Consider the following 25,865-nt stretch of genomic DNA (forward strand, 5'->3'; position numbering starts at 1 on the left):
GCCAGAATGCAGGACAATGAGCGTGGACTTTGAAGGGAGTGGGTGAGGTAGCAGGGATGTCAGCTTATAGAATTGAGGGCCAGGAGAGACTTTAGCCCTGGTCAGAGTCAAACTTCACCCATTAGACCCTGGTTTCTTCAACCACAAAGTGGTGATTGCCACTCCTACCCAACTATTCCAGGGCTTCCCAAGTGGCTCTGTGGTAGAGAATCTGCCTGATAACATAGGAGCTACAGGAGACACAGGTTCAATCCCTGGGCTGGGAAGACCCCCTGGGGGAGGAAATGGCAACCCACCCCAGTATTCTTGTCTGGAGAACCCCATGGACAGAGGAGCCTGGAGGGCTACAGTCCAGGGGGGTGCAAAGAGCTGGCACAACTAAACGACTGAACACATACACACACACGGCTACCCCGCCTGCAAAGTGCTGTACAGAAGTCAGGTTGGAGTGGTATTTCATGATCATGATCACATCACTCATGATCATTTTCAGAATGGCATTTCAGGCACCCATGGGAGCTTTCAGATGACTTGTTTTGAACCTGGAGGGTCAGATGATCTTTGTGGCCGCACACCACTTGAATTGGTAACTGCAGTTAGAGCCTGTCTGACCTCCCATTTCAGCCTTCTATCTTAGCAAATTAACTAAAACATCATCCTTAGCAGTCATCTGTGTTTCCCTAACTAACCCAATTACCTTTTGTTTGGCAGAGTTTATACAAATGGAAACACTTGAGAGACTTTAAAAATATTTATGCTCAGTTCAACCCCAGTTCATACGGTTGGGTGATCTCAAAGACCAGAAAAAATCAAACATTTCCTAAAATAGTTTTAAAGTTTTTGTGCTCTGTTCTTCTGATCTTTTTAGCTTCTCTCTCTGTTCTCTCTCTCTCAGTCAAAAGCAAGGTAAAAAAATCATCTCTTAAGAATCAGTTTCACCAAAAAGTTACTCTGCAGACTGTTAGGTGCTTCTTCTTTTTTTATTTATTTGATTGCACTGGGCCTTAGTTGTGACTTAGTTGCCCTTCAGCACGTGGGGTCCCAGTTCCCCGACCAGAGATTGAACCCGCAGACCCTGCATTGGAAAGCAGACTCTTAACCACTGGGTCACCAGGGAAGTCCCTGGATGCTTCTTGAAGGGAACAAAAAGAAATAGAGCAACAACATATGGTCTACACATTGTTGTTACTCTATTAAACTTAGTCTCTCTCTCTCTTTGTCTCTTTCTCTCCTATGAGAATTTTAAAAGACTTAACATGAGCCAAGTGAAATTTTGTGCATAATAACATCAGACCTGAGACATGCAGGCATGCTCTGGTTTCCTGTTTCTTTTCTCCTTGTGCCGTTTCCACCATGTCTGCCGTTGGTTCTGGGGTAGTAGCTTCTCCTCCATCTGCTCTCATCAAATCAGCCCTGTTACCTTATTCCTGGGAGGTTGTAAGGGAGCAGAGACCCTCTCAGGGTCTCACATCTCTGGGTCTCCAGAGAATGGGACTGCGCATCTCTGGGTCTGGGAGCATCTTTTATTAAAAAATATTGTTGACAGCACTGATTTTTGCCTTTCTATTCAGACAATGAGTGAAGGAAAAAGAAAAGGCAACATTTGATGTGGAATATTTCTTTGAGTCATAGTTTTGCCTTTCTACTGAAATAAGCTTTGGGGACCTATTTAAAATAAGGATGTACTCACTTGTTTGTTTTATATCCTTTCTTTAACAATCACCTAAAGATGCTGCTGCCAGGAGGCTATGGTTCAGCTTTTTGTAATCTTAATGCAGTTTATACGTACTAAGTAGTCTTTAAGTATTTCAGTTCAGTTCAGTTCAGTCGCTCTTTGTGACCCCATGAATCGCAGCACACAAGGACTCCCTGTCCATCACCAACTCCCGGAGTTCACTCAGACTCATGTCCATCGAGTCAGTGATGCCATCCAGCCATCTCATCCTCTGTCGTCTCCTTCGCCTCCTGCCCCCAATCCCTCCCAGCCTCAGAGTCTTTTCCAATGAGTCAACTCTTCGCATGAGGGGGCCAAAGTACTGGAGTTTCAGCTTTAGCATCATTCCTTCCAAAGTACACCCAGGGCTGGTCTCCTTCAGAATGGACTGGTTGGATCTCCTCGCAGTCCAAGGGACTCTCAAGAGTCTTCTCCAACACCACAGTTCAAAAGCATCAATTCTTCGGCGCTCAGCCTTCTTCACAGTCCAACTCCCACATCCATACATGACCACTGGAAAAACCATAGCCTTGACTAGATGGACCTTAGTCGGCAAAGTAATGTCTCTGCTTTTGAATATGCTATCTAGGTTGGTCATAACTTTTCTTCCAAGGAGTAAGCGTCTTTTAATTTCATGGCTGCAGTCACCATCTGCAGTGATTTTGGAGCCCAAAAAGATAAAGTCTGACACTGTTTCCACTGTTTCCCCATCTATTTTCCATGAAGTGATGGGACCAGATGCCATGATCTTAGTTTTCTGAATGTTGAGCTTTAACCCAACTTTTTCATTTACATGCTATCATCTCATTTAGTGATGGGTTTTTAATATCTAATAAATAATGTGTCAAAGTGATTAAAAAGAAAACCCCATTCTGTCCCATTCTATTTAGTAAACCCATTCTATTTAGTAAAAGTTACAATTTCTTGACTTGTGACTTAAATAATGCTTAAAATGGGTTCACTATGGTATCATTAGAAACCTATAGGCATAAATATAACTTAACCATGGCTATTGAACCTTTGAAATGTGGCCAGTTTTGAATTGAGATTACTATAAGTAGAAAATGCCTTCCAGATTCCAAAGACTAAGTATGAAAAAAAGAATGTAAAATAGCTTCTTAATAATTCTTAATATTGATTACATATTAAAATTGATATATTAGGTTAAATATTAAATTAATGTTTCAGTTAACATTAAATTAAAATTAATATCAAATTAATTAATATTAAATAATGTTTAAAATTAACCTCACATATTCCTTTTTACTGGTTTTAATTTGGCTACTGTGCTGTGCTTAGTTACTCAGTCATGTCCAATTCTTTGCAACTCTGTGGACTGTAGCCTGCCAGGCTCCTATATCCATGGGGATCCTCCAGGCAAGAATATTGGAGTGGGTTGCCATCCCCTCCTCCAGGGGAATCTTTCCAACTCAGGAATTGAACCCAGGTCTCCTGCACTGCAGGCTACTAGAAAATTTTAGTCATATGTGGTTTGAATTATATTTCTATCGGCTGGTATGGAGTAAGCCTTACCAGTCCTTCCTCTGATTATTTCTTTTGCCCTAATTATCCCATTGCTCCTATTTTATATATAAAATACATATATTTTTATATATTGCTTACTCCTTGGAAGAAAAGTTATGACCAACTTAGATAGTATATTCAAAAGCAGAGACATTACTTTGCCGACTAAGGTCCGTCTAGTCAACACTATTGTTTTTCCTGTGGTCATGTATGGATGTGGGAGTTGGACTGTGAAGAAAGCTAAGCGCCGAAGAATTGATGCTTTTGAACTGTGGTGTTGGAGAAGACTCTTGAGAGTCCCTTGGACTGCAAGGAGATCCAACCAGTCCATTCTGAAGGAGACCGCCCTGGGATTTCTTTGGAAGGAATGATGCTAAAGCTGAAGCTGCAGTACTTTGGCCACCTCATGCGAAGAGTTGACTCATTGGAAAAGACTCTGATGCTGGGAGGGATTGGAGGCAGGAAGCGAAGGGACGACCGAGGATGAGATGGCTGGATGGCATCACGGACTCGATGGACGAAAGTCTGAGTGAACTCCGGGAGATGGTGATGGACAGGGAGGCCTGGCGTGCTGCAATTCATGGAGTCGCAGAGTCGGACACGACTGAGCGACTGAACTGAACTGAACTGTTTTTAAATATATTTCATATATCTGTTTTTTTTTAATTTAATGGCTTTTTTTTTAACTGTTTATTTGGGTGGCAGGGGGGGTTGTGCCTAATGGCATGTGGGTTGTTAGTTCCCTGACCAGGGGTCACACCCACACCCCTTGCATTGGAAGGACAGAGTTTTAACCAGTGGACCACCAAGAGAGTCCCCTATATATCTGTTTCTTTTATAGGAAAAAGTTTCCCCAAGGTAAGAGTGGGATATGGAATTCTTGGCAACCAGTCAAGCTAACTGCATTCCTGGTCAACTTCTGTTAGTTCTGCATTCATGGGGTCTTTCAAATTCACCCTCTCTTTTATTCCTATGGGAAGCCTAGTAATTCAGATGGTAAAGAATCTGCCTGCAATGCAGGAGACCCAGGTTTGATCCCTGGGTCAGGAAGATTCCCTGAAGAAGAAAATGGCAACCTGCTCCAATATTCCTCCCTGGGAAATCCCATGGACAGAGGAGCCTAGCTGGCTGCAGTCCATGGGATTGCAAAGAGGCAGGCACTACTGAGCACACATGCACGTATTTGTCTAGGCTTCCTATTAGACTATAGCAAGCTCCTGGAGTATCGGTTTTATGTTTTCTCTCCCCTAGTATGTGGCAAGGAATTACACTCAACACAGAGGAAACAGTGAGTGAAGGAAGGAAGGAAAAATGACTGTGTTTTTAAAATCTAGAGAAAGATTATGCTATGCACTTATTCTAATCGAGATAGATATACTGCGTGTAACATACATGAGGGCATGCTTGTATGCAGTCTTTGTCGAAGGCAAGTAAATGAGAAATACTGCAGTTATGGTTGCTGGGGAGAAGGGATAGTTAGGAACCTTGGGAAGGTCGTGTACACACTGCTATATTTAAAATGTATAACCAGCAAGAACCTGCTGTACAGCACAGGAAACTGCTCAATGTTACGTGGCAGCCTGGATGGGAGGGGAATTTGGGGGGAAATGGATGCATGTATATGCAAGGCTGAGTCCCTTTGCTGTCCACCTGCCACTACCACAACATTGTTAATTGGTCATACCCCAATAAAAAAATGTCTTTGGTTTTGTATTGGGGTATATAAAATAAATAAAAATTAAATTAAAAAAAAAAACCACTGGACTGGAAAGTCAAGGAGGGTGGTTTAGTTTTAGGTCCTGTTCTCCATGCACTGCTGGAGTGAGATCATGTATGTGGAACTCCCCAACTCCGAGCTCACGTTTTGACACATAAGATCCTTTCTGGTCCTTGCAGACTGTCTTCTTATGGAGTCTATGTCTTGACGCCTCTTCTTCCTACAGGGCTGTGGCCAGTTTGAATACTCCCTTCATGCCGTCAAATCCCAAAGTGTCCTCCATGGAGATCATCAAGGCCAACCCCGCCTTCAATTATCAGCTCTACTTCCAGGAACCGGTAAGTTCGGGGCCCTGCCAGCCCACCGAGGGTTTTGTTCTTTCTCCTTCCTCCCTCCTTCTCCCTGATGGTCTGATCTGTCTCTGCCCTCTTGAGTTTTCTGTGGCTTCAGTGAGAAAGGTGTTCACAAGAAGGCTCAGGTGAAGCTGAGCTCAGCTGGTCCTTCCTGAGTGATGGCAATTCTGGATGCATGTGTGTGTATTCGGGGAGTTGATGGAACAGCAGTGTGGTGGATGGGGTTCTCCTGCTTCTCTGAAATGGGGAAGCAGGGGGCTGAGTGTTCGTTTGGAGCCACCTCTTAGTTCTCTGGCTGAGCGGCTGGTGAAACCCACCTCTAGTTGTGAACACCTCCTGGCTTCCTGCCTGGGACCTGATATTTCTGTGTACTGAGGAGTGATGTTTGTAGTTACAGACAGCACCGGAGCCTAAAAGCCCCTCACCAGAACCCCTGCAGATGTCCTTTGAGAGATGTGGGAGGCTTCTAGGTATCACCTGTGTGCCTCAAAGCCTAGGATGCCTTTCAGAGTTGCCTCCCAGGGTTTGGGTGCTGTGTGACGCATGTGGCTGCTTTCCACCTGTCCCTGGATTCCCTGAGAGCAACGTCGTCCAGCCTGGCTGCCCCCCTGCAGCTGCCCTCATCTGATCCTCCTCCGTTTGTGGGCTCTGCACTCTGATGCCCAGCTATGTCTGGGTAATTCCAGAAAGGATAAAAGATGCTCCCTAACACTCCAAAGAGAAAAGGATGGATCGTGTTTATCGATAAAGATCATGACAGCATCTCACCACAGCTATCATCCAGCCTTGCCTGTCTGCTACTCGTGTGTGTGTGTGTGTGTGTGTGTGCTCAGTCACTAAGTTGTATCCAACTATTTGCAACCCGATGGACTGTAGCCTGTCAAGCTCCTCTGTCCATCAGATTTCCCAGGCAAGGAAACTGGAATGGGTTGCCATTCCCTTCTCCAGGGGATATTCCTGACCCAAGGATCTAACTCACGTCTCCTGGATCAGGAAGATCCCCTGGAGTTAGAAATGGCAACCCACTCCAGTATCCTTGCCTGGGAAATTCCATGGATAGAGGAGCCTGGCATACTACAGTCCATGGGGTTCCAGAGTGGGACACAACTGAACATGCACACATGCATGCAGTATCCCACTGTGCGTGTATTTGGCTCATCCATTCTTCCCTAGAGAGCATATTCAAAAGCAGAGACGTTACTTTGCCAACTAAGGTCCGTCTAGTCAAGGCTGTGCTTTTTCCTGTGGTCACGTATGGATGTGAGAGTTGGACTGTGAAGAAGGCTGAGCGCCAAAGAATTGATGCTTTTGAACTGTGGTGTTGGAGAAGACTCTTGAGAGTCCCTTGGACTGCAAGGAGATCCAACCAATCCATTCTGAAGGAGATCAGCCTTGGGATTTCTTTGGAAGGAATGATGCTAAAGCTGAAACTCCAGTACTTTGGCCACATCATGCAAAGAGTTGACTCATTGGAAAAGACTCTGAGGCTGGGAGGGATTGGGGGCAGGAGGCGAAGGGGACGACCGAGGATGAGATGGCTGGATGGCATCACTGACTCGATGGACGTGAGTCTGAGTGAACTCCGGGAGTTGGTGATGGACAGGGAGGCCTGGCGTGCTGCGATTCATGGGGTCGCAAAGAGTCAGACACGACTGAGCTACTGAACTGAACTGAACTGAACTGATTCTTCCCTTGATGGACGCTTGGGTGCCTATTGGGCCAGGTAGTTCTGTTGGCATCATCACGTGGCCTTCTCTCCCATCTTTTCAGCTGAGCTGGCTTGAGGAGTCTTACTCAGCGGCCTGAGACCAGACACTCGACTGGGTCAGGATGCTGACCTTGCCTTGTTTGTCTTCAAAGCCCTCACACCTCCTCTTCAGCCACACTCAGAGGGAGTTTGGATTTAATCTGTGCGTCCTGTGCATCCAAGCAGGGAGGGGAGGGGCAACCCAGGATAAGCTCAAGGTCAGAGTGACCTCAGGGGAGGGGGAACGATGCTTACCAATAACAGTCATTGTAGAGCAATGATTTTTGTTTCAAAGTTTGTTACAGTCATTGTGGAAAAAAATCAGTACCTTTATTGTTCTGTGGTCACTGTTTGGGGCTGGCTTTGTTCTTAAGGACAAAGCTTCTTGGCAGGGAAGTGTTCTATATTCAAATTAGTGATCTGGCTACTAGAAGACCAGATTGAGTGAATCCAGTATCTGGGGCTGGTAGGATGGGCCCCAAGCTCGATCTTAAGGAGAAACCATGGTGGCTGATGAGTCCCTCCAGCCTGTATACTCCCTGCTCAGTGAAGAAATGGACAAGCCCTGTCTGCTTCTGTCTCTACACTCAAAAAAGGTGGGTCTGGTTGGATAGTTTTCATCCAGGTGATAGCTTTAAAGATAAGCTGAATTCAGGCCAATAAACAAAACACAACATAAAGCAACTCTTTGATTCAGGGGTGGGCCCTGGGAGCCCTGGGCTTCCTATGTGGTGCTAGTGGTAAAGAACCCACCTGCCAGTGCAGGAGATGTCAGAGACTCAGGTTCAATCCCTGGGTCAGGAAGATCCCCTGGAGAAGGGAATGGCTACCCACTCCAGTATTCTTGCCTGGAGAATCCCATGGACAGAGGAGCCTGACGGGCTACCGTCCATAGGGTTGCAAAGAGTCAGACACGACTGAGTGACTCAGCACGCCTGCAGGCACTGGGAGCCCCTCTTTCCCACCCTTTACCTACCCTGCACCACCACCACCACCCTCCTACCTACCACAGCTGCCACCTTTCTCCAGCCTGCAGGTGGCATATGTGAGCTCTCAGGGGTCCAGACTCCTGTCCCCAGCCCTCCCACCTCAAGTTCTTCCGAGCACCTCGGGATGTAGCTTAAACAAAAGCCACGTTGAGATCCAGCTCTTTGAACTATTAGCCAACATGTACTGTTCTGTCCTGGGAACTCTCCAAGTCTGGTGGAAATTCAAATCAAAAGCTGTGTTTTTCTTCTCAGGGAAGGGATTATGACCTTCACCTTTTTGTAGGAAGAAAAGGAGGAGGTGGAGAAGGCAGTGGCAGCTCAAGACAGCAAAGACAAATAGAACTGGCTAGGTGACTTCAGTACGACCTGTTCCATTTATTTTTAATCTTAAGATTCTGACCCTGGGGACATCTCAGCACGTCCAGTGTGTCCTATTAACCCTGCCCTCTCCCACCCCCAATACTGCTTCCTCTTTATTTCTCCTTAGCAATGTATTTATATTTTATTTCTTTGGAGATTTCATGGTGCCCATGGGTGTGCACGTGTGTGTGTGTGTAAAACCATAGCTATGGGCAAATTTCAAGCACCAAACACACTTTCAGGTGTTTAACCAGCTGAAAAACTAGGGAATAGAGAGAAAATTTAGGGGGAAATTATAGGTAATTAACAGAGATGGTTTTGAGATAGAAGGAAGGAACCCTGATATCCACATCCACATTACCATCTACATCCACATTACCCTTGATGTTTTGAATCTTTCTTAATCCCCGCTGTTGCTGCTGCTAAGTCGCTTCAGTCATGTCCGACTGTGAGACCCCATAGACGGCAGCCCACCAGGCTCCCCCATCCCTGGGATTCTCCAGGCAAGAACACTGGAGTGGGTTGCCATTTCCTTCTCCAATACATGAAAGTGAAAAGTGAAAGTGAAGTCGCTCAGTCGTGTCCGACTCTTTGCGACCCCATGGACTGCAACCTACCAGGCTCCTCCATCCATGGGATTTTCTAGGCAAGAGTACTAGAGTGAGGTGCCATCGCCTTCCCCATCTTAATCCCTAGAACACAGTAATTCCTTGAGCTACAGAGACTGCTGGTGGTTTGTTACATCATTTATTCTTTAGGTATTTCATGGTTGCTATCTGAAAAAAAGTACTGAGTTGTCTAAAATAAAAGTCAGATCCCCCTTCACTTCTGTAGAACTAGCTACTATGAATAGCTTGATGAGTATTTCCCAGATGTTTTAAAACTAGGCTTTTAAGTGTGCCTGTACTTAAGCATATTGTTGTTCCGTCTCTCAGTCATGTACGACTCTTTGCGACCCCATGGACTGCAACACTCCAGGCTCCACTGTCCTTCACTATCTCCCGAAGTTTTCTCAAACTCATGTCCATTGAGTCAGTGATGCCATCCAACCATCTCATTCTTTGTTGCTCCCTTCTCCTCCTGTCCTGAATCTTTCCCAGCATCAAGGTCTTTTCAGTGAGTCATCTCTTCCCATCAGGTGACCAAAGTATTGGAGCTTCACTGTTAATCTTTCCAGTGAATATTCAGGGTTGATTTCCTTTAGGATTGACTGGTTTGATCTCCTGGCTGTCCAAGGGACTCTCAAGAGTCTTCTCCATCACCACAGTTTGAAAGCATCAATTCTTTGGCACTCAGCCTACTTTATGGTCCAGCTCTCACATCTGTACTTGACTATTAAAAAACTATACAGACCTTTGTTGGCAAAGTAATGCCTCTGGTTTTCAGTACACTGTCTAGGTTTGTCCACCAGGGAAGTCCCAGAAATGCACAATTTTATCCAAGTCAAATTGAGGACTGTAATCCAGAAACAGTCTCTCAGAAAATTCTGAGAACTGTCCTACCAATTAGAGGTCTAGACACAGTTACACTTTTTGAGACAGAGAGCTGTATATTAAATGATATCTTATCAACAGTTTACACAATCTAGTGAGTCATCATGGTTCATCGTGGCCCCTTACAAGGTCAAGGTTATCTTGTAAGGAGTTGTCTTGTTGATATGAGAAGAATGTTGTTCTTTATGGTTGAGCAGGTTGAGCAGGTATTTCTGCTGATGAGGATTTGTTCCATGTCTAATGCAGATACACAGTGCACAGTGTGGGGGAGAGGAGGCCAAAAGGCACAGAAAAAAAAATTTATGTCTAAATTTTTCTTGTCCTGCCATCAGTTCAGTTCAGTTCAGTTGCTCAGTTGTGTCAGGCTCTTTGCGACCCCATGAACCACAGCACTCCAGGCCTCCCTGTCCATCACCAACTCCCGGAGTTCACTCAAACTCATGTCCATCGAGTCAGTGATGCCATCCAGCCATCCTCTGTTGTCCCCTTCTCCTCCTGCCCTCAATCTTTCCCAGCATCAGGGTCTTTTCAAATGAGTCAGCTCTTCGAATCAGGTGGCCAAAGTATTGGAGTTTCAGCTTCAACATCAGTCCTTCCAATGAAAATCCAGAACTGACCTCCTTTAGAATGGACTGGTTGGACCTCCTTGCAGTCCAAGGGACTCTCAAGAGTCTTCTCCAACACCACAATTCAAAAGCATCAATTCTTCAGCACTCAGCTCTCTTTATACTTCAACTCTCACATCCATACATGACCACTGGAAAAACCATAGCCTTGACTAGACCGACTTTTGTTGGCAAAGTAATATCTCTGCTTTTTAATATGCTGTCTAGGTTGGTCATAACTTTCCTTCCAAGGAGTAAGCGTCTTTTAATTTCATAGCTGCAATCACCATCTGCAGTGATTTTGGAGCCCAGAAAAATAAAGTCAGCACTGTTTCCACTGTTTCCCCATCTATTTGTGATGGTCATCACTTCCCCATGAAGTGATGGACCAGATGCCATGATCTTAGTTTTCTGAATGTTGAGCTTTAAGCCAACTTTTTTCTCTCCTGTTTCACTTTCATCAAGAGGCTCTTTAGTTCTTCTTCACTTCCTGCCATAAAATCTGCATTTTCTTTCACATTTTCTTTGATAAATAGGAGCCTACAGTAGAGGGCAAAAAAATAAAACAATCCATGTGGTCATTTAGAAGACATTCCTACCAAAGTCTTTATCTCACATTGTTTCCTTTTTTCTCCTCTCTTCTTCTCATCCATCTAGCCTTTGTTGGGATGTATTTATTACCCGGGCTATCACAGTGGGAATAAAAATATAAGTAAGATACAGTGTGTGTCCCTAAGAAATCCCCAGGCTTGTGAGGGGACCAGATCCCAAACTAGACAATTCTCATGCAGTCAAATAACTTTTAACTGTTAGGTAGTTAGAATAGGAAAAAGGAGTCCAAAATGGTGGTGGCTAAAAGACAAAGAAAGGAAAAAGCCTTCAAAAATGGAACAAAAGAAACTCCGAGTCACTTTTAACTATGGAGGTAATAATAACAACAATAATCACCATTTATTGGCATCTCTCCTATGTATACTCTCCTATGTATACCAGGCATGATCAGAAACAGGCATTATCTCCTGTTATCCTTATAAAACTCCCATTTTACAGATGAGGAAACTGAGGCTCTGGAAGATTAAGTTGCCCAGTTAATAAGGAGAAGTAGTGGGGCTGCCCTGGTGGCTCAGACAGTTAAGAATCTGCCTGCAATGCAGGAGACCCAAATTCGATCCCTGGATTGGGAAGATCCACTGGAGAAGGGAATGGCAACCCACTCCAGTATTCTTGCTTGGAGAACTCCACAGACAGAGGAGCATGGTGGGCTACAGTCCATGGGGTTGCAAACAGTTGGACCCAACTACGTGATTAGCACTTGCAGTGGGGCTTGAAACCTTGTTTGTTGGGTTCCAAAATTCATCCTTTAATTCTGATCAGGAGCACAGAGGGAGGAGCCACATCCAGTGAACTAACAGGAGGCTTGTCATTGGTCTGTGGGACTTAAAAATAGAGTAACACCATTTATAAATTACAGAGAGCCTGAGAATATCAACAGGGCACACCACCAGAGTGCAAACACTCTTATCTCCCCCTCTGGCCCTCACCTTTGTCCTCATCACCTCTGTTGATCTGATATGCTTTCACGTGGGTGGACAGACTTATTTACCTTTGTGTTCTCTTTGATTTTCTGGTTGACCCTTTTGATATTCATTTGCTCTTTTACGGACTGTTTGCACTCTGCAGCCTGTCCAGACCTCTGACCCCGTGGAGATTCCTCCACATGCTGAGACATATCCCAAGCTCAGGGGGCTGCTCACAATAAATAAGAATGATGGGGCTCCCCTGGTGGCTCAGTGGTAAAGAATCCACTTGCCAATGCAGGAGACACAGGTTCGATCCCTGATCCAGGAAGATCCCACATGCTGCAGAGCAGCTAAGCACACAACTACTGACCCAGCACTTTAGAGCCTGGGAGCCACAACTGCTGAACCCACATGCTGCAGGCATGGAAGCTTGGGCGCCCTAGAGCCTGTGCTCCACAATGAAGCCACCGCGATGAGAAGCCTATACACTGCCACACGAGGGTAGCCTCTGGGGGCTTGTCGCAACTAGAGAAAAGCCTGAGCATCAGTGAAGACCCAGCACAGTCAAAAATAAATAAATAAGAAAGCAAAGAAACCAATAAAAAGAAGAAGAAGAATGATGACCTGTGGTAACATGCGGGGCCTTTACTGAGCCCATAAAATGCACTGCCATCCATGGCTGTTTCTGGCCTCAACATTCATCACGTCACTGACGGCCACGACTGATTCTCCATCATGATGGAATCTTATGCTTGTCAAAGGATTATGATTAACATGCCAACATTGCTTTCATCAGAAAACCTCAAACCGCCGATGTAGCGCTGCTTGATGATAAATGTTTCCTTGCCTGTAGTGCTGCTGCCTTGTAAATCCAGAGCTCTCGTGATGTGCAACCTACACAATAAACAAGTGCAGGGTAGTAGGACCTCTTAAAGTGTGCAGGGTCTGAGGGCCACCAGCACACTTTGCCAGCCTGGCTTACAGTACCCTCCTCTTAAAACAGAGCAGGACCCTATCAGGGTCCTTGCCCCAACCCCACCCATATCGTCTGCCAGCCTTTTGTCTGTGGAAAACTGTAGTCAGAGAATAAGTTTAATCAGACAAGTGAGAAACAGTTAAAACAAAGGAAAAGAGTCAAAAGAAACCAAATAACTGTAATGTACTCATTAAGCATAGTTGAGGACCTTTAGTTCTTTCTCAAGGGCTATAGGTAATATTCTGAGTCATCTCCTGTTAAGTTGTCTTATAGATACTGAAATCCCAGGTTGAAGATGTTAACTACATGATAACCAAACTATAGACATGACATGCTGCTGCTGCTGCTGCTAAGTCACTTCAGTCGTGTCTGACTCTGTGCAACCCCATAGACGGCAGCCACCAGGCTCCCCCGTCCCTGGGATTCTCCAGGCAAGAACACTGGAGTGGGTTGCCATTTCCTTCTCCAATGCATGAAAGTGAAAAGCGGAATTAAAGTCTCTCAGTCGTGTCCGACTCTTCATGACCCCATGGACTGCAGCCCACTAGGCTCCTCCATCTGTGGGATTTTCCAGGCAAGAATACTAGAGTGGGGTGCCATCGCCTTCTCCAACAGCCATGACATAAGCTGCCACAATTCCAAGAACTGAGCTCAGAGAAATGGAAACAAATGGACCCTGGAACTGAAGACTGACTGTACCCAAAACAATCAAGATGATGCTGGTTAGACCACCAATGACCAATTTGAAAGGTGACTGTCAGAGCTGACTGTGCTGTTTCTGCGTGTAGTTTCCCCACCTTCTGTCTATAAAAGCTCTTGCCCACTGGTTGCCAGTCGGGGTTGGGAATCAGCCTTTGGACAGACATCTGCCACCCTCCCCCTCCAGTTGTCGACATCTGAAATGAAGCAAACTTCCTTTCCACCAACCTGGCCTGTTTATTGACCTTTGAGCAGCAAGCAGCCAGACCCCACACCCTGCTTTCAGTAACACTCTCTGGGAATGTTACTAGCAGGAGACGAATAAACCTTTCACTACATCCAGCCACTGGTCGGACAGATGCCCCCCGGAGTGGATGTTTTCCTGCTTTCTCAGGGTGGACCACGGAGAGCACATGAAAGACCCAGTAGGATCCAGGAAGAGCAGAGCTGTTTTATTGTGATGAAGGAGGTGGGGCTTCAAAGAGAAGGCAGGGTTTGGTACATGGTTTGATTAGGCCTGGAAATGACCAAAGAATCAGATATGGATGAAAGAGTCCAATGTACCAACTTGAGCTCTCATGTGGCAGGAAGAACTGGGAGCACAAATGATACGTGTCCCAGCTCCTTAGCCAAAGACACCTTACTGTCCTGTTCTTGGGGAGACAACCTGGGTCCAAATCAAAGGAGTTGGTTTTGACGTCACTATGGCAATTCGAGACCCATGGTTGGAACCGCCTTTGGCTTCTAGGCCTCCTCCAAACCCTCCTCTTCCCCTCACCACCCTTCTGCCCCCAACACTTCATTCCTGCACCAGTCTATAATAATAAAGCGATTATTATAAGTATTACATTCTCGTTGTAAAAATTTAGAAAAAGAGAAAAAAAAGTGATAGCCATAAACCTACCTTCCAGGTTTAGGGTGGGGTAGAGGGAACCACTGTCAGAATCTCATATTTTATTTGAAGCTTTAAAAAAAATGTTTTTCAATATGAAAATTCAAAATTATACACTTCTGGTGAATCTTGGGCTGGATGGGACAGAGGTCACGGGCTTCTTGCTTTGGGTCAGATAGGTTTCTGAGATCTCTGCCACATCTTTCATTTTGCTTTCTTGATTGTTTTAGGGAGTGGCTGAGGCTGAACTGGAGAAGAACCTGAATCGGACTTTCAAAAGCTTCTTCAGATCAAGCGATGAGGTGAGGAGTGCGGGGCATGGGGTGGGTTTTCAGCAGAAAGTAGGAGCTGCAGGGGTGCAGCTGCCTCCTCCGGGAGGATGCAGGGATGGGAGGATGGGGGTGTCAGCAGTTAGCAACTGGCCTGCTTGTCTTTGACTTCTGTGGTCAGGGTGATTGGGGTCCTCACTCCCACTGGTCCCTTCATTATAATGGGGGAAGATCTGGTCCTAACTGAAACACACCAGGAAGGCTTTGAAACATATATATATAGATGAGATGGTTGGATGGCATCACCGACTTGATGGACATGAGTTTGAGCAAGCTCCAGGAGCTGGTCAAACAGGGTTGGTCAGACAGGGAAGCCTAGCATGCTGCAGTCTGCAGGGTCGCAAAGAGTCGGACACGACTGAATAACTGAACTGAACTGATCATAATGGTGACAGTTAAGAAGTTATTACCATTATCATTTGCATATGCGTAATTGCTTATGAAGGTACAGAGTGAATTGATGCTTCTAACTCTTTTCTGGAACAATGCAAGAGCCTAGACTGCTTTATCATGGTAACCCCACTGTCCTGTCTCATGTGTTAGGAGTCACCGTTGCTTTGTCTGGTCAGTGCCTGCTCAGATGTCCCAATTTTTGCCAGTTTCTTTGCTGAGCACTTCTGGCACCTCACTCTTTGATATTCAGTTCAATTTCTTTCTTCCTGAAGTACCTTCTTTTGTAGTTTTTTCAATAAGAGTCTGTTAGGAATAAACTCATCATCTTTTGGTCTAGAAAATATCTTTTTTTTTTTTTTTTACTATAATTTACTTTACAATACTGTATTGGTTTTGCCATTTGCTCTTAGGCCTGAGGAACAGTTTATCAGAGCATTCTAGGTTGACAATTATTTTCTTCTAGAAACTTCTATCACTGTTTGTAAGAAATCAGTCTCAAGTCTACCTTCTGTGTATTATTTGTCTTTTAGTCATGTCTGATCCACAGTTTAACCCATCTTTGAGGTTTTAATTTCAATGAACAGTTTTTTGGTTTTTTTTTTAATTTTTGAAAGTTGTATTTGATTATTTTTCAAAGCATTCAGATCTCTGTCCATAGAGTCTTGTTGTTCAGTTCCTTCTTCTATCTTAATCTGACTCCATGTGACCCCATGGTCTGTCCATGGAATTCCCCAGGCAAGAATACTGGAGAGGATTGCCATTCCCTTCTCCAGGGGATCTTCCCCACCCAGGGATTGAACCTGGGTCTCCTGCACTACAGGCAAATTCTTTACCATCTGAGCCACCAGGGAAGCCACATTAATCATTTTAAGCATACTCATTTTTTATTCTTTCTCTGTTCAGGTTCTATCACTTAGTATTCTTGAAGAGTCTTGTTTACTGTTTGCTTTGCTTGCTGTCTCTTGCAGTGGGGCCTTATTGTGTATGTGGGGGTAGGGGAGAGAGTTCTGTAATTTTGGTTTGCGAGCTCATCTTCAGTAGCACTTAATCTGCTCCAACCTGCTTCAAATGAAATGGAGGAAATGCCCTTCCTGGGTGGTCCAGCATTTATTGCTCCTGCTAGGCCTCCTGGTGGAATTTACCAGCCCAAGCTCCCTTTCGCTACTGTTGTGTTTTACTTCACTTACTGGGGCTTTCCAGATCTCACAGTGTGGATTCAAACTCAAATACATGCAAAGGCAGACTTATAGCTATGATTTCCTAGGGAAGTGTTTTTAGCGTTTTCTATTCAGTATCAAACTGAATAGACAGCTCCCTTGATTTCTCTCTATCATGGTGGGTGGGTTTTTCCTGCTGCTGCTGCTGCTAAGTCGCTTCAGTTGTGTCTGACTCTGTGCGACCTCATAAACAGCAGCCCACCAGGCTCCTCTGACCACGGGATTCTCTAGGCAAGAATACTGGAGTGGGTTGCCATTTCCTTCTCCAAGGTTTTTCCTAGTCCACCCTTTAACTGATGACTCCAGATTGACTCTGTGGATAGCGGGGACAGTCTGATTTTTAACTTCCCATCTGCCATAGACCTAAGGCCTAATCTCTTGTTCCTATTGGTTGGTACACCCAGGTTTTTACGTTGCCAAGACCTGTAAACACCCAGAAGCAGCTGTAACCTGGAGCTTGGTGGGAGCTATCTCTACTCTGAGCACTCAGGACCTGCCTAGCTCTCCTGGGCATTTAGAATATTTGTATGGTCTGCTGGCACACACAGGGCTTTTAGATGCCCTGTTCATATGTATTTCCTTTGCTTGACCCATGACATTGTTTCTAACTTTTCTCCCTCCAGACTTTCATCACCGTGAGCAGAGTCTGTGAAATGGGTAAGAGACATTCTCAGGAGGAAAGGGAGACAGGAGGGGCCATGGCAGGAACCAGCTGAACGTTAAATGATTGTTTTTCCATCTGCCAGCTGTGGGCAGAAGCAGTCACCTGCCAGCCTGAACTCTGACATGCTTAACATAGAGCCTCTGCTGGTGAATCACATTTACCCTAACCCAGGGTGACCATGAGGCCCCGGCTTCCCTTTACCCACAGAGTTTTAGAGCCAAGAGCTTGGAGAACTCTCAGAGCTTGTCAAAGCATCCTCTACTGATTAGGACAGAGACCCAAGATAGAACCTGACCTCTGCATGGTCACCTGGTGCAGGTAGGGAGGAAATCAGGCCAGACCCCAGCCAGGTCACTTCTGTCACAATTCCCTGGCCTCCCCCCCATCAAGCTCTATTCCAACAGCCCCCGTTCTCCCTCCCAGTTTGGAAATAAGCAAGGAGCCAGAGCCAGAAGCAGACCAAGTGCTCATCCTCTCAGCTCCTGGATCCAGCACTGTTTCCAGAGAACCTTGCTTGGCACCAAGGCTGTGACTTTGCCATGATTCCCTAGTATTTTGTATTAATAACAATGATCACTACCACTTGTTTGAGCACCTACTCTGTGCATCAGACACTGGGCTAGCCCTTTTTAGTTATATTATTTATAATCCTCATGACATCCCTGAAAACTCTCACTATTATCTCTGTTCTACAGATGAGAAAAATGAGTCTTACAAGACTGCCAGAGTTTGTCCAAAGTGTCCAGGCTTAAACTTCTGTCACTAGTCAGGAACATCTCTCCCTTCCCTCCCTTCACCCCTTTACTCATTCACATGGTCACTGATTCATTCCTTCATTCCTCAAACACTTAAAGTGTACACTTGGTGTAAAAGCAGGAGCAGGTATCCAAACCCATGGGACAGCGTCATTGCCCTCAGGGAGTCCCAGTCTGTTTTTTAAAATTTATTTATTTTTAATTGGAGGATGATTGCTTTACAATATTGTGTTGACTTCTGCCATATAGTCTCTGGAGGAGGCAAAAAGCACCCTAATAAGACAAGGAGAGGTGGTGAATGGTCTCAAGAGACACCAAGGTGTTGTAACTCAGACATCTGACCCCGGGGAGGGGATGGTGGTGAAGAACAATGGGAAGGGGATGGTGGAGAAGAAGCAAGTGGCTTTTTGCAGGAGGACTCCTTGTGAACACCCCAGAGGAGCCCACCCTCAGCAAGATGGTCACTGAGGAGGACATCCAGTTCTACGTGCAGGAGTTCAAAAAGTCTGGTTTCAGGTAAAGAGGACAGCGTCCCAAACGCAGGAAAGAGAAGGTGGGCAGACAGCCTCTTCTGCTCACACGTGCAGGGCGAAGCCCAGTGATCTTCCAGCTCAGCCCCCTTGAATGTCTGGCTAGCCTCTGCTTGAATGCTTCCAGCGTCATGAGGCTCTTTACTGACGATGCTAGGCCTGCTCTAGTTTGGAGAGTTCAGTTTGTTCTCCCTTATGCTTAGGAGTCCCTTCAGAGCACATGTTTTTAGCTTTTTTTCAGTCGTGATCTCAGTGAGGATCAGAAGACAGTTCTGAGTTCTTACTTCAAAAGAACATAAAAACCCATGTAAACTCAAAACTGCATACGTATTTCTAAAGTGGGTAGCAATTTAGGAGCCTCAGATTGGGGCACAGATGTGCTATGGAAAGGAGCGTAGAAGGCAATCTGCTCCAGCCCCTCCTCTCACAGGAGGGGAACTTAGAAGCCCCGAAGTATTAGAAGCCCACTCCAGTACTCTTGCCCGGAAAATCCTCTGGACAGAGGAGCCTGGCAGACTATGGTCCATGGGGTCTCAAAGAGCCAGACACAATTGAGCACACCACTCACATACACTTGGGGCTTCCCTGGTGGCTCAGTGGTAAGGAATCTGCCTGCAGTTCAGGAGACTTGGGAGACATGGGTTTGATCCCTGGGTCTGGAAAATACCCTGGAGGAGGGCCTGGCAACCCACTCCAGTCTTCTTGCTGGGAGAATCCCATGGACAGAGGAGCCTGGCTACTGTCCCTGGAGACAGCTGAAGCGTGCATGCTGAAAGGACACATGGCTCGTCTACGGTCTTTCCAGGCCCTCGTTCACACTGGAGAAGTCTCAAGGGCCCAACAGCACCAACCCCTCCTGTGCCTGAGGACTGGGAGAATGTTCCAGGCACAGCCCTGGGGCCACCCTGCTAGTCCGGTGGAGACACCTCGGCATCACTCACTGGTGTCCCATTAGGAGGAAGCATCTCCCCATATCCCTTTTCTTGGGTTTCCTGGGGCAGGGGGAGTGGCTCTGGCTGGTGAGGGCACTAAGCCAAGTTCCCACTCTCTTCTGAGACAGCCCTGGGAGGAAGCAGAGAGTCCTGTGGGGCTGGCTTCTCTGTGTCCCCTCATGCTGGTTTCAGAGAGTGTCAGCTCTCAGTCCGGGGCCATGCCTGCACCAGGCTGTGCTTCGTAAAGCCTGGCAGGCCTATAGGGCACCAGGGAGTGACTCCCGGGCTGTGTTCTCCACCCCCTGCCAGAATCTTGGCTCTTCCTGGGAAGACTGGCTCTACGCTGAGCTGGTTGCTGGTGGGGTCTGTAGCACAAATATCTACTAAAAGCTTTCCTCTTTTTATTTCCCAATCTGCCCCTCCCAGGGGGCCTCTAAACTGGTACCGGAACATGGACACGAACTGGGAGTGGAGTTGCAAAGGCTCAGGGAGAAAGGTGAGTCCCATGCCGTTCTCTCCCAAGTCACCCTGCGGGCATTCATGGACCCAACCTATCTGGTCGGAGTTGGGGGTGGACAGACTGCCAGCTGCTCTGGGAAGCACCTCCACTGCAGGCTTTCCTCTTAGGACCTCTGTGCGGCTGCTGCTCTTGGATGGCAGAGGGTGGGGCGGAGGGGGGCAGGGGTCTGCCAGGTGACTGCACCCAGGTGTCCCAGTGGTGTCCCAGCTCAGGGTGCAGGTGGTCCAGGGCAACCCCCAGAGATCACAAGGTTGAAGCCCCCAGCTCACAGAAGGAGCATCACGTGCTTTCAGAGAGACAGGAGAGATAGGGCTTTAACCCCTGGGTGTGTCACCTTGACCAAGTCAGTCTGAGTCTCAGTTTCTTCACTTGTCAAGCAGGAGACAGGTTTCCAGTCTCCAGGTCAGCAAACGGAGTAATGGAGTCCCAGGTTTACACTCAGAGCATTAAAAATCTAAGGGAAATTGCATTTTCACGTTCCCCAGCTCATTCAGTAACCCCAGCCATCTCCTTGATTCAGTTGAAAATGAACATCCTCTATGTGCCAGGAACTGTGCTAGACTTTGGGGCACCAGACAAATAAAACAAGGGAGGTCCCAACCTCTCGGGATCAGGTATTCAGGCAGGAGAACATGAAACATAGTAGTTAAGAGCAGGTGGGGCAGGGATTTGCCTGGGGTTCCAGTGGCTAAAACTCCATGCTCTGAGTGCAGGCAGGCACCCAGGTTTGATCCCTAGTCAGGGAACTAGATCCCACATGCCGCAGCTACAAGTTTGCACATCACAACTAAATATCTGGGCTTCCCTGGTGGCTCAGACGGTAAAGAATCTGCCTGCAATGCAGGAGACCTGAGTTCGATCCCTGGGTCTGGAAGATCCCGTGGAGGAGCATGACAACCCGCCATGCTTGCCTGGAGAATCCCATGAACAGAGGAGCTTACCAGTTTGCTGATCATGGGGCTGCAGAAAGTCAGACTCAACTGAGCACATATAACTAAAGATCCCATGTACTGTGACTAAGACCTGACAGCCAAATAAATAAAATTTAAAAAAAGAAAAAAGAACAGGATGGGCAGGATGGCCTTGTAATCCCTGTGTGACCTTGGGCAAGGCACTTACCCACTCTGTTCTCTGTGGCTGCTTAAGATGGAAATGACAAGAGCGGTGCCTTCCTCAGGATCTGTGTAAGGATACAGTGGGTTGATGCATATGGAACGCTGAGCTAGAACAATGCTTGATACATAATAGTGGCTTAATTAATGCTCTTGAGCCAATCATCACTCTACTCTGTGATGGACAAAACCCCAGTGTGATCAGTAGATTCTCTCATAGCGTGAGGGATGAAGATGAGGTCTTTAGGGAGGTGAAGCCCAGGGATCTAAGGTTAGGGACCCCTTCTTCTGAGGTTTCCTTTCAGCTCTTCTCTCCCACCTCCTTCTACACCTCTACTATGCCTTCACATTTTCCCTTGGAATACTGTGGAGGGCGTCCCTCCACACACCCCGACAGGAGCCTCAGGATTCATTTCAGCCACAAAGCCACCCCTGGGTCTTCATTCCTCAGAGGAGGGGGAGCAGTGAGAAGCACACAGCTCTGCATTGTAGGTTAAAAAAAAAATAGTGCAAATTCCTTAACCAGAGACCATGAACGCTGTCTGGAAGTTGTAATGGTGGCGTGAGAACAAGAATAAAGAGGGGTTCTCTCGATCTGGCAGTGCCCCATTTATCAGTGGATAAAAGTGAAGTCATTTTGCTGCCTCGAATGTCACGCTGGTTACCATGTGGCTGGCCCAGTCACACTCTGGCTGCCCTTCTGAAGCATCCGTTCAATTCAAAGAAAAGAAATATCAATCTCCATCCATCCAAGGGCATCTTCCTCCTTCCTGGTGCCATTTGGTTGGTTCCAGAAATATCAGTCCCCGGAGCAGACCACATGCATGTACTTACGCACACATGCACGGAACCTGAGTGGTCACTACATGCCCGAATCCATCCAGACTGAGAAAAACAGTCTTTTCCTTCTCTGTGTCTCTTTTACTTTCACACAAAACACTTTCTTCTTTTAAAAAAAAAAAAAACTTATTTATTTATTTATTTGACTGGACCAGGTCTTAGGTGCAACATGTGGGGTCTAGTTCCCCAACCAGGGATCGAACCCAAGCCCTATGTATTGGAAGCAGAGAGTCTTATCCACTGGATTGCCTGGGAAGTCCCCAAAACACTTTCTTTCTGACACTTATTACCACCAAATGTGTGGTTTTTCCCCACACCAAGCAGTTCTCTGCCACATGACCTGGGTGGCCTACAGTTTAACTTAGTTCTGACACCATCTACCTGGAGAGGGTATCGGAGCTCACAGGTTAAGGGCTCAGTCTGACAAGACTGACCCCTCGACTTCAGATGCCAACCCCACATTCAGGTTGTCACCTGTGCTTCCAACTGATTGGCTATAAATTGGAAGGTCTCAGAACCCCACCCCCCGAATCTATTAACTTGTCACAGTGGCTCACGGAACCCAGGGAAGCACTTTTGTTTACCAGTTTATAAAGTGTTTTTCGGCCTTTCCTGGTGGCTCAGTTGGGAAAGAATCTGCCTGCAATACAGGAGGCCCAGGTTCTATCCAGTTGGGAAGATCCCCTGGAGAACCCTAACGCTAACCAGTTTATACAAGAATTTAATAAAGGACACAGATGAACAGCCAGATGAAGGGAGGCACAGGGCAAGATCTGGGAGGGTCCCAAGCACAGCCGCCTCTGTCTCCCTGGAGTTGTGGCATGTTACCCTTTCAGTGTGGATTTCACCAGCCTAGAAGGTCTCTGAATTCCATGCTCCTGGAGTTGGGTGGATGTTCATGGAGACTTTCTCATGTATGCTCGATCAATTATTAACTCCACTTCCAGCCCTTCTTCCCTCCCTCCCCTTCCAGACGTGGAGGAGGGGGAGGTAGCTGAAAATCCCAAGCTTCTAATCCTGGCTTTATCTTTCTGGTGACCAGCCCCCATCCAGGAACCCACCCAGAGTCACCTCATTAGAACAAAAGCTGCTCTGAGAACTCTTACTACTTAGGAATTTACAAGGCTTCAGGAGCTCTGTGTCAGGCACCAGGGGCAGAGACCGAGATATATTAATACATGTTCTAATCCCTTAGACAGTCATTGTAGATCTTCAATAATAGTGGTGCCTCCTTCGCACAAAGCATGTGGTGAAAACAAAGCCAGACCACAGCGGTGAGGGGTCTTTTGGGGGGAGTTAAGAGTGGCTCAGGAGTAAAGAACCCACCTGCCAATGCAGGAGACTCAGGTTCCATCCCTGGGTCTGGAAGATCCCCTGGAGAAGGAAATGGCAACCCACTTCAGTTTTCTTGCCTGGAGAATCCCATGGACAGAGGATCCTAGCTGGCTACAGTGCATGGGGTCACAAAATAATCAGACACGACTTGGTGACTAAACAAGTGGAGGAAGCTACAGGGCGTGAAAATAACATTTCCTTTCCCAGGTGATGGGGGAGCCCAAGCAGGGAAATCGCTTCTACTTCCTGTTAATCTCTCCCCAGATCCTGATTCCAGCCCTGATGGTCACTACAGAGAAGGACTTTGTGCTCACTCCTGAGCTGTCCAAGCATATGGAGGACTGGGTAAGGGAAGTCAGGGTCATCGGGGCTTCCTGGCAGAGGGCTCAGGTGTCCCAGAGGATGCAGAGTGGGATGTTCAGGGAAACCACTTGCTTGATAAGGCCTTCCTCCACAGTGAGATAATCACCTTTTGGGAGTAGCGATGAAGACTTCCTTTCCACCAGCCTTCTGCAGTCTCTCATCACTCACTCACTCTTTCATCTCATGGGCTTTTACAGTGCACTGAGACGCACTGGGATAGTGCTAGGTACCAGGGAGGTAAAGATGAAGAAGGTACAGAGCCTGCCATGCAGGAGCTCATGGCCAGCAGTTAATGCAGTATGCAAGAGGCTTGGGAGGATGGGGGCACACCTGGGAGCAGGGGCTTCACAGAAATGCTGACCACCACTTCTGGGCTTGAGGAACTCTTAAGGCTTTCCTGGCAGAGAGAGAATGGGAGAGGAGATGGGGTGCTGAGAGGTGAGGGCAGCTGAAAGAGCTCAGAGGATGACAGGAACCCGATAGGCATCAGGGTTTCCCTGAGCCCGCGAGGAGCTGCTGAGCTGCACGGACCTAAGCGCATGGGGACCACTGAAGTGGAATCGATGTTCGGTCACTAAGTGGCGTCCGACTCTTTGTGACCTCATGGACTGCCACACGTCAGGATTCCCTATCACCAACTCCCGGAGTTTGTTCAAACTCATGTCCGTTGAGTCCGTGATGCTATCCAACCATCTCATCCTCTGTTGTCCCCTTCTCCTGCCTTCAGTCTTTCCCAGCATCAGGGTCTTTTCCAATCTTTCCCAGCATCTAGTTTTTCACATCAGGTGGCCAAGGTATTGGAGCTTCAGCTTAAGCACCAGTCCTTTCAATGAATATTCAGGGTTGATTTCCGGGGATTGACTGGTTTGATCTCTTTGCTGTCCAAGAGACTCTCAAGAGTCAAACCTGTGATTTGGAAGTGTTCTCTGCCAAAAGCTTGGAGGTTGGTGGGAACTGGGAGGTCTTGAGTGGGGTCACCGTGACTGCTCAAGTATCGCAGCTGGATACTGAGAGCATTCACCTGCACTTGGCTGTAGCTTTGTTAGCATCATCTCATGTGACAGAGAGACTGTGTCTCAAGGGCTGCTGCAAGGGATGCCCTTTGTGGACTGTGGAACCAGTCAAGAAAATGCTGTGACCTACTTTGGGGGTTCAGGTGCCAAAGAGAGGCAGAACAGCCCTGCACGCAGACCACCAGGGAGGAGGGAGGCAGCCTGGGGAGGGTACAAGATCATGGCTGCAGGGCAAGAGTCAACCAAGCTTGACTTGGCCTTTTCCAGGCAGCGAATGGACCAAGGCCTAATGGTTCTGAAGGGAGGCAATCTGTTGTAATGAGTATGGGTCAGCCTGAATTTGAGTCTTAGCTCAGCCACTTTCTGTGTGGCTTTGGGCCAGTCACCTAGCTTCTTTTCTGAGCTTTCAAGTTACCCAGAGGATCATGGTCGAAGTGAAATGATGCAGTGTGTTTAGAGCACCTAACACATAGTAGGAGCTTGAGCAGTGCTCATTCCTTTTGTAAATAATGTGGGGTTTTCAGCAGGGTGGCCTGTGGGAAGCAGAAAACTTGCCTTCTGCCATTTACTTTTCTGGGTGGGATTTTCTTCCAGATTCCCCACCTGAAAAGGGGACACATTAAGGATTGTGGACACTGGACACAGATGGAGAAGTAAGGAGATGGGGGTCCCTGGGTGGGGGACATCAGGGCTCCTTGTTCACCTCCAATAAGCCGCTCGCTTTGTCACCGCTACCTGCCCACGAGCCAGGTGAATGGGTGGAGACAAATGGGAATCGCCTTCTGTTCCCTTTCAGGCCCACCGAGTTGAATCGGATCCTCATTGAGTGGCTGGAGACTGACGCCCGGGACCTGCCGGTGGTCTCAAAGCTTTAGGGTGCGATGTGTCAGCTGCCAGCAGGCATTCTGACCTCTTCACCTGCTGGGGCACTGCTCTGGTACCCACATGAAGCTTTACATGTGTCTCTCACAACCAGCAGCATCATTCAGAAGGGGTTCACAGCCAAGAATTATTTTCTTTCAATGAAATGAGTCAAGTTTGACCTAATTTTAGATACAGAAAAAATCACATGTGATTAATTCTCTGGGTACAAAGGCATCAATTTGTCTCTAAGGATGGTTAGTGTTCTGTGGGGGACAGAATGAGATGATCAGGGGGTGATTTCTCTTTAACGGATCGATTCACTGTTTTGATGATGCAGAATCAGCAATTGAGAAGCTTTTCAGCAGAGATGAGAGCTCCTTTATTCAATAAAGCAAAGCCAATGATGATA

General features: G+C 46.9%; 1 protein-coding gene across 1 annotated transcript in view; it reads left to right on the plus strand.

The window, feature by feature from the left end:
- LOC120866098 (bifunctional epoxide hydrolase 2-like) overlaps positions 1 to 25,865 on the plus strand; it is a 64,811-nt gene extending 38,946 nt beyond the window's left edge. The window contains exons 12-19 of the mRNA XM_040243596.1: positions 5,182 to 5,293; positions 14,820 to 14,891; positions 17,152 to 17,185; positions 18,361 to 18,463; positions 19,836 to 19,905; positions 23,481 to 23,561; positions 25,187 to 25,245; positions 25,389 to 25,865. Coding sequence (XP_040099530.1) covers positions 5,182 to 5,293; positions 14,820 to 14,891; positions 17,152 to 17,185; positions 18,361 to 18,463; positions 19,836 to 19,905; positions 23,481 to 23,561; positions 25,187 to 25,245; positions 25,389 to 25,467 — 610 coding nt within the window. The 3' untranslated portion in view covers positions 25,468 to 25,865. The remainder of the gene's footprint in view (positions 1 to 5,181; positions 5,294 to 14,819; positions 14,892 to 17,151; positions 17,186 to 18,360; positions 18,464 to 19,835; positions 19,906 to 23,480; positions 23,562 to 25,186; positions 25,246 to 25,388) is intronic.

Source organism: Oryx dammah, unplaced genomic scaffold, assembly GCF_014754425.2.
Source record: "Oryx dammah isolate SB20612 unplaced genomic scaffold, SCBI_Odam_1.1 HiC_scaffold_1, whole genome shotgun sequence".
In the NCBI taxonomy this organism is placed as follows: domain Eukaryota; kingdom Metazoa; phylum Chordata; class Mammalia; order Artiodactyla; family Bovidae; genus Oryx; species Oryx dammah.